Source organism: Typopeltis vanoorti, chromosome 12 (assembly GCF_054136105.1).
Source record: "Typopeltis vanoorti isolate ZY-2024b chromosome 12, IOZ_Tvanoo_1.0, whole genome shotgun sequence".
In the NCBI taxonomy this organism is placed as follows: domain Eukaryota; kingdom Metazoa; phylum Arthropoda; class Arachnida; order Uropygi; family Thelyphonidae; genus Typopeltis; species Typopeltis vanoorti.
Genome location: NC_143560.1, coordinates 94,549,252 through 94,565,883, shown reverse-complemented (window position 1 = coordinate 94,565,883; position 16,632 = coordinate 94,549,252). Strand labels below are relative to the sequence as shown.

Here is a 16,632-nt window from a genome sequence, read left to right as displayed (position 1 = left end):
ATCCATGTGAGATTACGAGTCATTCTATCAAGTAGTTTGTTTTATACAGCTGTCTGAAGCAAAAGTGTTGTCAGTATCCCTTGAAATGGATAAAATTGAGTATCGTGCAGTTATAAAATTCTTTGTAAAAGAAGGTTTAACACCAAAAGAAATTCATTCAAAGTTCATAAAAGATTATGGGCACTCTTCTCCTTCATTTTTGACAATTAAGAAATGAGCTGCCGAATTTAAACGTGGGCATACCAGCTTTGAAGATGATTCACGTAAAGGACATCCAAAAAGTGTAACACCACCAGAAATCATTGATCAAGTGCACTATATGGTGTTGGATGACCGGCAAGTGAAAGCACATGAAATTGCTGAGACTATAGGTATTTCAAAAGAATGTGTAGAATTGCAAATGAAAAAGCTTTGCACAAGATGGGTGCCACGCTTGCTCACAGCAGATCAAAAACACACTCGCATGAAAAATCTCCCGAAAAGTGCTTGGAGTGATTACGTAAGTATAAAGAGCTAATAAACTTCATTTCGGCAATGAAAACATTACTTAAATTAAGGGGATATTAAATCCCACATAGTTTTAAAACCGAATAAGAAACTCAAAGATTGGAATCAGAGAGTTTCTTGCCAAATATAGTAAACTATAAAGTATCGGTGAACGCGTAGCGTGAGCTAATGAAAGTGACCCTAGTGTGTAGTACAATACCGGACGACTCGTTGCAAAGGTGGGGAAAGTTCAGATCGCTATTCTTAGGTATTTTCCATAATGTAAAAACACATTTCCTAGGAAATGTATGCTGTTATTACGTTATGGAGGGAGGTCACTAGCCAGACCGGTTTCAGCCTTTTTTGAGGCTTCATCAGTGAGTAGCTAGACCTAATGGCTCTCTTCATTAGGTCTAGCTACTCTATACAGAAAGTTTTTTTTTCTTTTCTTTTTGGTGTGCTGTAATCTCTTCATTGATGCTTTTTCAATGATCAGCAGTTTCAAACAAAGGTAATTTTATTATATTCTTTCTGTTTGTCTTACTTAAGAAAACTACTAAATAAAAAATGATGGTACAACATGACAAAATTTCATGCCGGCTGGGGCGTCGCCCGGTTAAACAAGGCCCCCGTTGTTTTCGCCAGGGAACCAGGGCGAACATCGAAAAGTCAGCTACTGGAACAAATCTGAAAACAAACCCCAACTCAACATCACCAGAGTTAAAGATTGGTACTATCAACGTAAGAAGCCTGAATGGCAAAGAAATGGAGCTAGCTGAGGAATTAGATAAGTACCGGATCGACATAATAGGGGTGACTGAAACAAAAAAGACCAAAACTGGTGAGATCTTTCTGAGCAATAAATACAAAATGTTATATTCAGGCAATGACAATCAAGGAAAAGAAGGAGTAGCCATAGTATTCAACACAAAATACGAGGCTAATCTTCTTGAATGGCAGTCAGTCTCAAGTAGAGTAATGTGGGCAAATATGAGAATGGGGAACTGGACAATGAGACTTATTTGTGCCTATGGTCCCACAGAAGGTTCTACTAAGTAGAAGTGGAGGAATTTTTTGAGGCTTTAGAAAAAAGCAACTGACACAATGAAAAAGGAAAAGTTGGTCCTTGTTGGGGATCTAAATAGTAGAGTAGGAAATGATTGTGAGACATACAAAAATATTTTGGGAAAATTTGGAGAAAAGAGCAAAGCTAATAATAATGGCAAATATCTGTTGGATTTCTGCTCAGGACATGGACTGGTTATTACTAACACCATGTTCCAACATAAAAATGTGCACAAATTCACATGGAGAGAAGAGGCTAGGAATAAGAAAAGTCTCATTGACTATGTTATTGTTGATAGTGATGTTTTCTCCCTGGTGCAGGACACCAGAGTGTACAGAGGATTTGAAATGGGAAGTGATCACTATTTAGTCTTGAGCAGGATAAAATTGAATTTCATATTGAAAAGAATAACATGTAAGAAAGTTTTAAAGCGAATAAAAGTTGAGCAGCTCTCAGATGTGAACTGTAGACTAAAATACAGAAATATTATTGAAAAGAAAATGAAAGAGTTTGAGAACAGGAATCAAACCTTGGAGATTCAGTGGCAAACTCTGAAGGAAACATTGATTGATTCTGTCAGAGAGGCATGTGGTGAGGTTGTGTGCAAGGATAAAAAAATCAGAACTCCCTGGTGGACACAGGAAGTTAAAGAGGCAGTGAAGGAAAAGAAGAAGCATATCAAAAGTTCCTGGCAAATAAGTCAGCTTTTACTCTTACAGAATACAGAGACAAATGTAAGAAAGCTAAACAGTGTGTAAAATTAGCTAAACAAAAGTCATGGGAGGACTTTGGCAAGAATATAGAAAATAAATATCAAGAAGGTGGCAAAATATTCTGGAGGTTGTTGAAGAAGCTTAGGAATGGAGGAAAGAGTGCTGTAAAAGGAATTAGAGATGATAAAGGTGAAATGAAAACAGGAGAAAAAGATATCCTTGAAGTATGGAGTAATTACTTTGAAAAACTGCTAAATGAAACAAGCAGTGATGACAGCACAGTGATAAAAAACACTGACCAGGCATGCAGTCAGGAATACATATCCATACTTGAAGTAGAAAAAGCCATCAAAGGCTTGAAATGTGGAAAGGCAGCAGGAGTAGATGATATTCGACCAGAAATGCTGAAGTATGGTGGTATAAGAGTGTTACAGTGGCTGCACTGCATAGTTCAGAAAGCCTGGACAGAGGGACGAATTCCCGATGATTGGAGTAGAGCTGTCATAGTACCCATATATAAAAAGGGAAATAAAACTGAATGTGAGAATTACAGAGGTATTTCCCTACTGAGTGTTCCTGGCAAGATCTATGCAAGTATACTTGAGAAACAGTTGAGAAGAATTGTGGAAGAAAAGCTTGGTGAAGAACAAGCTGGATTCAGGCCAAATAGAGGCTGTCAGGATCAGATCTTCACTTTACGACAAATAGTCGAGAAAGCATGGGAATAAAACAAAGATCTGTATTTAAGTTTTGTCGATCTGGAAAAGGCATATGACAAGGTGCCAAGAGAGAAGCTATTCAATACGCTGCAGTTATATGGTGTTAATGGGGCATTATATCAAGCAATACTTAGTCTTTATTTGAGTTGTGAGTCAGCAGTTAGAATTGAAGGAAGTACAGGAAGATGGTTTAATGTTAAATCTGGTGTGAGACAAGGATGTACATTATCCCCTCTGTTATTCATTATCTATATGGATCACATTATGAAGGAATGTGGTATTAAACCTAATATCAAAATTGGAGATGTTAATGTCAGCTCTTTGCTTTATGCGGATGATTTTATACTTCTAAATAAATCCGCTACAAGTCTGCAAGATTCTCTGACTAAATTGAATAGCTGTTGTAATAGATATGGTACGAAAGTCAGCAATAAAAAGACAAAGACAATGAAAATAGGCAGAATCATTGAAAATGTCAACTGTGTTGTGAATGGAGAACCTGTGGAACAAGTAAAACATTTCAGCTACTTAGGCACAATTTTTACTGAAGATGGTAAACTAAATATAGAAATAGACAACAGAATCAGCAAAGCTGGTATGGTGGGAAGTCAATTGAATAAATTCATATGGAATAAGAAAGAAATTAGTCGGAACACTAAATTAGCTGTATACAAGACTGTGTTCAAACCAATTTTAACTTATGGATCTGAGAGCTGGGTCAGAAGTAAAACACTTGATCAAAGACTAGAGACCGCAGATATGAGAGTCCTGAGAAAGATTATAGGCGTGAACAGATGGCATCAATGGCAATATCATATTAAAAATGAGGATATTAGGAAAGAACTTGACATTGTCAGCATCCAGGAATGTGTTAGCAGAGCTAATCTCAGATGGTATGGTCACTTAAATAGAATGGGAGAGAAAAGATTAGCAAAACAAGTGTTCTCTGCCAGGTTGGCAGGAAAACGACCCAGAGGAAGACCAAGATATAGGTGGATTGATACGGTACAAAGTGCCTTAGACGATAGAAATATAAGATCTGATAATGTTGGAGTCTTGACAAGTAACAGACTGATTTGGAGGAAAATTGTAGATAGGAAATTAATAATGATGTAATTTTCTCATGTAGTACTTTCATATCCTGTACACCCCTTGAGGATACATGGCAGGAATTTGATGATGATGATGAGTGATTGTGCATGGTAGCACAGTGATTCAGCTAGCTGTTGACTGTTTTACTTTTGTTCTATTATCGTTTGATGTCTTCTACAAATAATTCATAATGAGTGCTGTGATATTGTTTTGGATGGAGGAAAATAATAGTACTGCAGAAATTTACCGACGACTGTGTAATGCAGGGGGTCTTCAACCTTTCAGACAGTGCAGGCCGCATTAAAAATTTCAATGAAGCCCGCAGGCCACTCAGCTATACTGCGGTATTTAGAATTGTAAGATGGTTTCCAGATTCACAAGGAACGCTGTGCATTTGATACTTTACATAAAATCCTATAAAAATAAACAAATACAGCTTTCGAAATTTCAATGAAGCCCGCAGGCCACTCAGCTATACTGCGGTATTTAGAATTGTAAGATGCTTTCCAGATTCACAAGGAACGCTGTGCATTTGATACTTTACATAAAATCCTATAAAAATAAACAAATACAGCTTTACAAGCATAGGTAGCAGTTAGGTTCATGGTAAGTAAATACAATCAGTATTTGAAAAAAGATAATTTAATGAAGAAAAAATTCATTTTTTACAATGTCAAAGGGCAACTTGACAATGTTTTTCCTTGATCAGCTTGTCGATGTTATCATCAATGTTTGAAGTCACTATGTGCAGAGTATTCTCGAGATGTTGGTCCGTAATCTGAGTTCTTGTCTTGGACTTTACATGCTTCATTCTGGAGAACTGCTCACATAAGTATGTGCTTCCTAACAAAGCATGCTGGCAAAGATTAGGAAATGCATCCTCAGAAATGTAGTCTTTGTAAAATGTAAGCAAGGGCACATTGAATAATTTTTCTCTCAAAGAAGAGTTGTTTTGGAGTTCAAGCAGCTCCATTTGTACTGAGCCTGACATTTCGACAGCATTGAAAATAAATCTAAAGACTGTTGGTTATGAAAATCACTAAATCTCTCTTCAAAATCACTTCGCAACACTGCTAATTTTATAGCGTATTCATCAAGAGACAAATGGTTGGACTCAGCGAGAAGCTGAAAATGAGTTAAGTCTTTTTTTGTGATTGTGCCTCCCAAAGTTTGAGCTTGGCCACAAAAGCTTTGATGTGATCAAACAGAGTGTGTGCCAGTTGATCTTTGGATTGTAGCCGCGTATTTAGGTCAATCATATGCAACGAGATGACGGTCACAGAGGCAAAGTCTGTCATCCGCTTCGGATTGTAAATTCTGCAATCGGATTCCTCTTGGTTTGCATTAACTGCTGTATTTTGCTCCTTAAGTCAAAGGCTCTTTTAAGAACCTTCCCTCTGCTCGACCAACACACATCACTACTATAATAAACCACATCACCGTGATCCGCTTTGCACTCTTGGGTCAAAAACTCTTAGAATTGACGATGAGTCATTCCTCTTGCCCTAATAATGTTGACGACAGTCGCAATAACTTTCATGACATTCTCAAATCCAATAGTTTTCGTGCACAAATTCTCCGGTGAATTAAACAGTGGTAATGGGTGAAATCTTTTCCTTCTAGTTCCAGTTCTTTCTGTAACAATGCAACAAACTATCAGTTACCACACCATTGAGATTGGTTAAGCTGAGGTCGAAATGCTGGAGCATTTTCTTGGTGGCTTCAAGAATATCAGTGCCTCTCGTCGTTTCCTTCATAGGTACGAGAGCTAGCAGTTCTTCTGTCATATTGAATTGTTGATCAATGCCATGGACAAAGATAGCCCAGTTATGCTGTATCCTTCACACCTGTGTTCTCATCTAAAGCAAGTGAATAAGACGTAGTTCGGACGACCGTTTTTTTTTTAAAGTTCCTTCAATGTCATTGGCAAGTTCTTTGACACATCGTGCTACAGTTACCCCAGACAAACTCGGTTTTTTTAAACACTACCTTATTATTTGGGCACAGAATATCCCCAGCAGAGACTCTTTCACAAAGGCTTTTGAATTATTAATAATTTTTTCAGCCATTACATAACTTACTTTGATGCACGCTTCGCTCTCTTCCCTCTGCCTTTTAAACATACCCTGCAGGCATTTTAAATCAATTTGGAGATGGTTCACTTTGTCCACACGAAGCCGCCCTTGAAGGTGATCAAAATTGGACACATGCTTTGTCTCATAGTGTCGTTTTATATTGTATTCTTTTGATACTGACACTGACTCATGACAAATTAAACACATCGGCCTATCGTTGATCGGCACAAAAAAAAAGTACAAATTGATCCACTTTTCATTAAAAACCCGACAAGAATCACTTGATTTACGCTTTTTACTCGTAGATGCCATAGTGATGGAAGGTGAATCCAAAATAGCCGTGTAACGGTTATTATCCACTGAATATACCTCGCACCAATGAAAAAATTCTGGCAATATAAAACCACAATAGGCTATGGCTGACACGATGAACCTGCATGCGCTTATACATGAATATCACACTGTTAATGACTGACTGTGGATGAGATCCTCTAGTATTTATATGAAAATAACAAAGTATCAAGAACCTTCAAGATGTATCTGGAAGGCACTAGACAGCGCACTCTAACTAACTACTGCTTCAGCCATCTACCTGCGACGTCAGTACTAGTACTTAAGTACCGCTTGGCGCTGGCAGATGGCTGAAGAAGCATGTCTATTTATTTTTATAGGATTTTATGTAAAGTATCAAATGCACAGTGTTCCTTGTGAATCTGGAAAGCAACTTACAATTCTAAATAATGTGGGCTTCATTGAAATAATTTTTTTTATTTAATCGTGTTTTAATGTTAAGTAGTTATTTTTTTAAAATGGCTGGCAGGCGATGTGTTGAAGACCCCTGGTGTAATGTAAGGTTTAGAACCTAACATAATCAATAACAGTGAGGTTAGGCAATGGTGTCATTCATTTAAAGGACGACAGAACAATATTCATGATGAAGAGTGCAGTGGCCACCAAGTGTGGTGATAGACTATTTGGTTGAAAGAGTGAACATGTAAATGCTTGATAACTGTCTTACAATGACAGAAGTTTCATACTCATTCATGAAATTAAGATAGAAAAGCTGGGGTATAAGAAATTGTGTGCCAGATGGGACCCAAAACTGCTGACCAGTGTTCATCAACAGCAACAAAGTAGAATCAGCTCAAAAATTTTAGGAGCATTACAAAAATGGAGACGAATTTTTTTTTTATCACAACTAATGATGAAATGTGGATTTCGTATACAAATGTTGATACAAAACAACACTCCATGCAGAGGCACCATTCATCATTTATGAAAGGCAAAAAAATAAAATAAATAACCATTGTCTTCTGAGACTGTAAAGGGATCTTGTTGATTTCTCTTCAGCAAGGAACCACAATTAATTTTTGTGTTCACTCTTTCCACCAAATTGTTTGTCACCACAGTTGGCTAGCCACTGTACTTTTCACCAACTGTTGCACCATTGCCTAACCTTACTGTCATTCATTGCATTAGGTCCACAAACCTTACATAGTCAGTGAATTTCTTCAGCACTATTGTTTCCTGCCAACAAAAACTGTATCACACTATAAACCTGGCAACTGGCGGGGTTTTTATCACAGCACTCTTAAGTTATTCATAGACGACAACAAAAGTAAAATCGTCAACAGCTAACTAATGAGTCGCTCTGTGCAACCCCTCTCCATTGTATTATTTGGCAGTAAATTCTGTATGGGCCTTGTATATCAGCATGTATCTTTAAATACACCTACATAAAACATGGCTAATGAACAGCCCATACCACAAGTTTTGTTAAATCATTCAAATTATTAAAAAAATAAGAACAATGTAATTTTGTTATTGGGGGGGGGGGAAGAGACATATACATAATGGATGCATCTGACACTAAAAGTAAAGGGGAATTACTGATGTATAAACACTTAAAGATTATCTTCTTTTTGTTTTCCCCATTCTTTCCAAAACTAGGATTTAAAGAGGGGATAAATGTTATTAACTTATTTCATAAAGTGTGTATAGTGTTTGAGTTCTGAAATGACATCACAGTACTAATAATGTGTTTATTAACATCTGATTACATATAAACTATTTACAAATATATTATTTACACATACTGTATATATAATGACAGAGGATATCACAATAGCTCTCCACAGTTAAAAATAACAATTTTTTCAGATGGCTTGCCTGACTTGGTTCCATATTGCTGGAAGAAAAAAAAAAAAAAATAGAATTAATACATGCAAGTACTATATAGCGAGAAGTTGTAACAACTTCAGGAACAATCAATACTATGTGAGGAATAAAGTGATTGCAGTTGTGCTAGTTCTAATACATCATATCATCAGTTCAAAATAATTTTTTCTTCTATTCTTAGTAATCAAACTCTGAAGTATAGCTAACTTAAGTACCAGGTGTAGAAATTTTTTATTTATCAGCATGCCATCCTCATCTTTCCATGGTGGTGAGGTTGCTTGGAATTACAGTCAAGGTTTGCATTGAGATGCAGTATATTAAGTCTGTTCTTTGGTCAGTTTAGTCCATGTGAACCCAAGCAACATAGTCAACTGAAAATCACTGATAAAGGTTCCTTGTATTCTAGACAGATCTGAACTTAGGTCTCTTTCCAACTAAAGAGCAGTACTGCATCATCCTCACAACTATGATATAGTGATGCTCCTATGAATAATCCCTTTCAGGTAGGGCACCCACTTGTTCCTTGTATTCTAGATAGATCTGAACTTTAGTCTCTTTCCAACGAAAGATCAGTACTACATCATCCTCGCAACTATGATATAGTGATGCTCCTATGAATAATCCCTTTTAGGTAGGGTTTCACTCGTAGCGGAGAGGATCTCCTGGTGATAGTACTGGAACCTGTCATTCTTTCTCTTTTTTATGCTTCACTTCAAAATTTTTTACTGTACTATATTCCTAACCATCATTACTGGGATCCAATGTCCTGCAACCCATGGATATCCTGAAAAATGGATCCCAGTTAGTCTTACACTACTTTGTCAAGATGGATTATTCTGGATGGCCCAGCCAGGATCCATCAACTAGTGGACTTGTCAGTGCCATAACTCCCATAGACACCTGCTATCTGACAAGCACTTGGAAGCAGAATAGTAAGGCTACCCTGAACAATATACCAAGCTTTAGGTACTGTCCTCTTCAAGTCATTACCCAAGGCTTGCTGTAACGTCCAGGATATCCTTATTGTTCTGTTCATAGATGCAGTCATTGCTTGCCATATATTGGGCATCCATGGGAGCTATGGTACCAAATTATCTCCTTCATTTGAAAATGAGTCTTTCATTCTCATGTTTATGCCTCAACATATAAAGAGATATCTACAAATACATTATTGTTTCTTATTATACATTTAACAGGGAAAGTCTGATCAGGAAAATGTCACATTTCTTTATCCAGTAGGGTTTGGAAAGGATGGTAGGATTCCATGTAATATCAGAATGGAACCTTAATGTTCCTGACAAGATTTGCTTTGCTCTGTTAAAAGATCAAGGAGTGATAGCAGTAAAATGGTATCAATCAAGAATATCATCCTTACATTTAACACCCTGAAAACAAGGTTTTTCAGCTGTTCTGCAATTGAGATACCTTGACCTTCTGTACTGCTTTAAATGTTAGAAATATGGTTTTAACTTGCACACAAATAACAAAGTTACAATCCTGTTTCTAACAAGACAATTGGAATACTCTGAAAACTCCAACATCAATATAAGCAAGATGTTAAATGTAAGAATGATCCCTCTGTTTAGAACAGAGCAAACCTCTTTGTCAGGAGCACAAAATCCCATTCTGATATTACTCTTTAGAACAGAGCAAACCTCTTTGTCAGGAGCACAAAATCCCATTCTGATATTACTCCTGGGGAAATGTTCAAATTTTGCAGGAGAACATCCAGCCTACTCCTGGAAATGCCAAAGGGGGAAAGATGAAGCCAAACATACCATATCAGGAGACAAAGAGAAAGTATAACACAATAACATCTAGTAAAAAATCCTCTTATGCTAATAAGGTATCTAAGATATATCTACCTTCTCACAATTAACCATCCCTAAATGGTATTATTTACTTGAACTTTCAATAAAATGAATCAGGGAACAAAAGAAATACTTCACTTTTGAAGGCATACCAAAATACACTATTTAGAAAATTAATGGATTTTTGCCCCAGAGAATGACATGCCTCTATCTCCCCCAGAACATAATAAAACCTAGTGTGCTGGATGGAGTAAAATTTGACATCTGTAGAAACATAAACCAGTGTGCTTCTGTCTGCAAGAGATGTATTTGAAACATAAGGATCTTATGTGGTGATATACCTCTGTCATCTGCAAAGACAGTAAAAGATGGACCTGCCCATGGAGAACTCTCTACTGACATCAATACAGTAGCAATTTGCCTCTCAGTAGGATCTCTTCTGTAAGAAGAGATCCTACTGTATGCTGCATCTACGACCCAATGCAGATATTTCTCTCATGCCATAGTTGCCACTGCTATATCCTTAATGAAGAACTTGAATTAAACCTTTCCCTCCTAAATACTGGCAGTATGATCTTCTGCATGCCTATTTAAACATTCATTGCTATTGACTTAATTTGTTCACCATCCCTCTTCTCACTATTTAACACATCTCTTCATCAAAATTTGATTCCATTACCGAAGCAGTGAATGAATCATACTGCAGAATGTGTACCCCCTAAAAGATCTATATAACTTTTGGTCTTAAAGGGACTTTCCCTCTTTTCATTAAAATACTTTGTAACCAAATCTTTCAAGTCCAAGTGGGAACCATTCTCTCTCTCTCTCTCTCTCCTTTCTCCAAGAAAAAAGAGTTTTAAGAATCTCACTATTCACAGTCACTTTGTATGACCTCACCATCTTTTGCCATTTTTGCAATATGAGAGTTCTAGAACTTCTAAAATTTCAAGAATATCAATCTCTACTATCGCAAATACTGATTTTGAATGAGGTTTTGATAAACTTATTAACTTGAATGCAGAAAATTCATCACTGCCTTGTTGTAATAACACACCATTTTCTTCCACTGTTACTTTTGATGACATTCAAATCTCTCTGCCAATTTTTCTTAGTATAAACACTTTAGGAGGCAATAGGTTGATTAATGACCAGTCTCCCACTATTTCACTCCAGTGAAATAGTGAGAATTTGTAGAAAATGCAAGTAATTGCATTTTCTACAAATATTTCCATGGTCACTTCCCATCAGTGAAGAAATTTTTCTTCTCTTCATTCATTCCTACTGCTTCTCCTGCTATGCGTTTATTTATTATTTTATGCTTTCCTAAGCATAAAATCTGTAATTAACAAGTTTCTTCTTTCTCCTTGGCTTTCTGCCCATCCGCAATAATTTGCTATAGTGAATTTCTTTAAAAAAACTCATAGACTTTGGCTAAAAATTATCAGTGGTTTGTTATAGTGGTGTTTGCCACAGGGAGAGTTAACTGCACACATGCATTATAGGTAGAACATTCTCTTATGTTTAGGATTACTATAAAAATACTTCTTATCCACTTATGAACAACTTATTCAAGAGTCTATGTATTTGTTTTCACTTGTCCATTATGGGTCACTAGACATCATTTTCTGCTAGAGGAAAAAAAAACAAGACGATGCAAATTATGTGATTAGATCTTGTAAAAATAAATTAATCCTGCCTGGTTAATGAAATAATTAATGCTATCATATTCATATGGGGAGTACAATTTACATTTATCAGTATTCGTAATGTAATTTACACATCTGTGTGCTATAGTTTCTGAAGCTTTAAATATAAGAAGTCACTATTAATAAATAAGTGACACCATCATGCCATTAATTTTGATGCCGAAGAATATCAATCAACAGATATTCATGCCATGAAATAATATTCTCCCTTCCCATAGATTGCATCTTTGCAACTGTGGAGAGGAGAAATCAACTGAGAGGTGGTACAAACTGGATTGATCAGACATAAAACTGGTTGTCTTTAGGAATATACTAATGTGCTGATAGAGTATTGTGGAGTTTTCTGTAAGGATATCATAAATAAAAGGGGAGTATTGATGACAATATAAAATCAGAACTCCATGGTGGACACAGGAAGTTAAAAAAAAATAAGAAAGCATATCAAAAGTTCCTGGCAATAAGTTAGCTTGTGCATGAAAGCTAAACACTAAAACTAGCTAAACAAAAGTAATGGGAAGATTTTGGTAAGAACATAGAAAGATATTCTGGAGGTTGTTAAAGAAGCTCAGAAATGGAGGAAAGAGTGCTGTAAAAGGAATTAGAGATGATAAAGGTGACATGAAAACTGGAGAAAAAAGATATCCTTGAAGTATGGAGTAATTACTTTGAAAAATTGCTAAATGAAACAAGTAGTGATAGCACAGTGGTAAAAACACTCAACAGGCATAGTGAGGAATACATATCCATACTTGAGTAGAAAAAGCCACCAAAAGTGTGAAATGTGGAAAGGCAGCTGGAGATGATATTCAACCAGAAATGCTCAAGTATGGAGGTATGCAAGTCTTACAGTGGCTGCACCGCATAGTTCAGAAGGCCTGGACAGAGGGACGAATTCCCAATGATTGGAGTAGAGCTCTCATAGTACCTATATATAAAAAGGGAAATAAAACTGAATGTGAGAATTACAGAAGTATTTCTCTACTGAGTGTTCCTGGTAAGATTTATGCAAGCATACTTGAGAAACGGTTGAGAAGAATTGTGGAAGAAAAGCTTAGTGAAGAACAAGCTGGATTCAGGTGAAATAGAGGCTCAGGATCAGATCATCACTTTACGACAAATAGTGGAGAAATCATGGGAATATAACAAAGATCTGTATTTAAGTTTTATCGATTTGGAAAAGGCATATAACAAGGTGCCAAGAGAGAAGCTTTCAATGCGTTCAGTTATATGGTGTCAATGGGGCATTATATCAAGCGATACTTTGTCTTTATTTCAGTTGTAAGTCAGCAGAAGTAAAAAACATGAACTACAGGAAGATAGTTTAATGTTAAATCTGGTGTCAGACAAGGATGTACATTATCTGTATGGATCACATTATGAAGGAAAGCGGTATTAAACAAGATATCAAAATTGGAGATGTCGATGTCAGCTCTTTGCTTTATGCAGACAATGTTATACTTCTAAATAAATCCACTACAAGTCTGCAAGATTCCCTGACTAAATTGAATAACTGTTGTAATAGATATGGTATGAAGGTCAGCAATAACAAGACAGAAGCATTGAAAATATCAACTGCATTGTGAATGGAGAACCTGTAAAACATTTCAACTACTTAGGCACAATTTTTTAGTGAAGATGGTAAATTAAATATGAAAATAGACAACAGAATCAACAAAGCTAGTATAGTAGGAAGTCAATTGAATAAATTTACATGGAATAAGAGAGAAATTAGTCGGAACACTAAATTAGCTCTATACAAGACAGTATTCAAACCAATTTTAACTTATGGATCTGAGAGCATGGTCAGAAGTAAAACACTTAACCAAAGACTAGAGACTGCAGATTTGAGTCCCGAGAAAGATTACGGCACGAACAGATGGCATCAATGGCAATATCATGTTAAAAACAAGGATATTAGGAAAGAATTTGACATTGTCAACATCCAGGAATGCATTAGCAGAGCTAATTTCAGGTGGTATGGTCACTTAAACAGAATGAGTGAGAAAAGATTAGCAAAACAAGTGTTCTCTGTTAGGTGGGCAGGAAAAAGAACTAGAGGAAGATATAGGTGGATTGATACTGTAAAAAGTGCCTTAGATAGAAATACAAGATCTGACAATGTTGGAGTCTTGACAGGTAACAGATTGATTTGGTGGAAAATTGTAGATACAAAGTTAGTAATGATGTAAATTTTTCATGTAGTACTATCATATCTTGTACACCCCTTGAGGGTACATGTCAGGGATTTAATGATGATCATGATGAGTCAAAATGTACAATATGAGAAAGGTGTTTGAATAGCTAAAAACAAAACATTCCAAATCAGCTGTTTGCAGCAATGACTAACACGCATCAACACCACCAAATAGCTGAAAGAATCAGCTACAGACTAGAAATCAATAAACAAAAGAGTCCATTAAGAATGCTCAATGTCACTACTCTTATTTAATATCTATATAGATGAAATAGTAAAGAAATGGAATGGAAGAAAAACATAAAACCAACATTTAAACTGGATCATGAAACTGATGATCAGATAATCTTAGCAAGAAGTGAAGTTCCAGAGATCAATATACTCAAAACATCAGAATGCATATCAACAGATAAAATAAAAAGCATGGCTTTGAAAGGACTATCTCCAGCAGAAGTAAAATTGTAACTGAAAATAAAATCTTAGAACAATTAACTACTTCAGATACCTTGGATATACTGTATCCTATACAAAAGAAGCTGAAATTGATATCAAAATTTCATACTTACTAAGATAACAGGGATGATCATTAATATTTTCAAACCTAACCATGTTCAAAAGTGTACAAGAATAATAAAAGTTTATAAAATTTTGGCAAGTGAATTTGGAAACTGTATGGAAGTGGACTTTTATGGACCATAAGAGTGCAAAAGAAAAAAGAATGGAAACCAGAGAAATGAAATCCTACAAAGGACAGCAGGCTATACTCTCCGATACAAAAAATGTAAAAAACTAAAAATAGATTCAATATTGGACAAAGTATACCAAAAGAAGTGGATGGGACTTCAGACTTTTGGTCTAACATCTTCCACTTATTGTTTGTGTGTTATTACACTTTTTATATTGTGTCCCAGAGTATAACTGTATGAAAGAAATGAAATAACAGAACTAGTAAACCTGTGTTTAATTATTTCATTCCAATTAAACCTGAAGATTAGCTTAAATTAGCATCTAAGCCTAAATAAACAAATGATTATTGAGCAATGATGTTATTTATTATTTTTGTTTGTGAATATCTCACCCTTGAGAGTCTGTAAGCCTACAATCCATTATTACTATGATGATGAGCCTGTATTTTCAACCCACTACAGGGTGAAGGCCTCTCCCATTGCAGGAGGGTTGGATCTACTACCATGGTGACCCAGTCCATCTTGGGAGAGTGTATCTATACTTGGATGAATGAAGGTGAAAGACAATCAGCCTCTTGGCTGAAGAGTGGATACGCTAACTACTTGGCCAATCAGGCTTGCCATTAGTACTATACATGGAGGATAAAGGCTAAATGGTCTGAAAATTCTATGGAAAATGCAGCATTTGTAGGAGTTAAAAACATGTAACCACAGTAAAAAATTACTGAATAAAAAAAGTTAACATACAGATATTTCAGTTGTCGCAAACCATCATCAATGTAAAAAAAAAAAAACATTTCAAATAACAACAAAATTGAAACTACATGCTATAATCGAACACTTCAGGCATCTAAGTAGTGATGATCTACTACTGGGTGACAAAAATCATCTACCACCTAAAGGCACTTTCACAAATATGCCATCATGAAATTCAAACCCCATAGCTTGTTCATCAGAGAGAGAGAGAGAGAGAGTGGATATGCTATTAACTTACCCAAGCAGGATCCATAATACCTGGATAAGAGGAGGAATAACAAAACTGAGACATAAGCTCGTGCCAAAGTAACAGTTTTCACAGAGTGAAGGAGTAGGTTATGCTTCATAACCTAACCCACTCCTCATTCCCTCGTTCATTTAAAAGCCAAAAAGGCCCTTATAAAGATTCTTCATGTCTCTAAACACTGAGCAGTGATTTACTTGGACATGTACAGGCAGTCCTCGACTTATGTACGAGTTACACTCCACAAACTTTACATAAGTCAGATTTAATTCCCTCGCTCATTAATCATGCCATATTCCTTACATGTTTACTGTCTGTATGCAGTAGTGCATTAACATGTTTTTAAAGATTACTTCTGTTAGTTTCATTCACCAAATTCACACATAAACTAAATTTCAATATGTAATAATTGAAATGGAATGCAACTGACATCTCTTTCTTCAGGAAATGTCTTGGTTGCTCTTCTGGTTCCAAAGCATTGGCTTCAACTTTTGTTGCTTCTAGGTTGATAAGTTTTTCATTTGATAATGCATTCCCCACTGGAGCAAATCAATTCTTTGATATCATGTTGGTCTAATTTTAGTTGTGCAGCAAGCTGCATTATTTTTTCAGTCAAGTCTTCAAAAGTTTCGTCCTCAACAAAACCATGCACATATTGAAGATAACTTTTTTCCCAGACTGAATTCATACAATTTTATGAATCCTCTTCCCATGATAGTGCATGTTTTGTATAGCTTCTTAAATATTATAGAACCCACAAATCCCTGGACTGTTAAATAAGGATTTCTGTCCTGATTTAACAAGCTGGCAATGCCTGCACAAAAGCCTTATGTAAATAATATGCTTTGAAGTTGTCAATCACCTCCTGGTCCATTGGATGAAAATCATCCGAATACACAGGATGAC

General features: G+C 36.0%; 1 protein-coding gene across 3 annotated transcripts in view; it reads right to left on the bottom strand.

The window, feature by feature from the left end:
- cyp33 (peptidylprolyl isomerase cyclophilin-33) overlaps positions 1–16,632 on the bottom strand; it is a 165,169-nt gene that overhangs the window by 11,872 nt on the left and 136,665 nt on the right. For 2 of the 3 annotated variants that reach the window (XM_090402107.1, XM_090402105.1), the window contains one exon: positions 8,248–8,339. In XM_090402107.1, the coding sequence (XP_090258233.1) occupies positions 8,271–8,339 (69 nt within the window). In that variant the 3' untranslated portion in view covers positions 8,248–8,270. Of the gene's footprint in view, positions 1–8,173; positions 8,340–16,632 lie in introns of those variants that run through there. The other variant, XM_090402106.1, reaches the window with a different exon arrangement.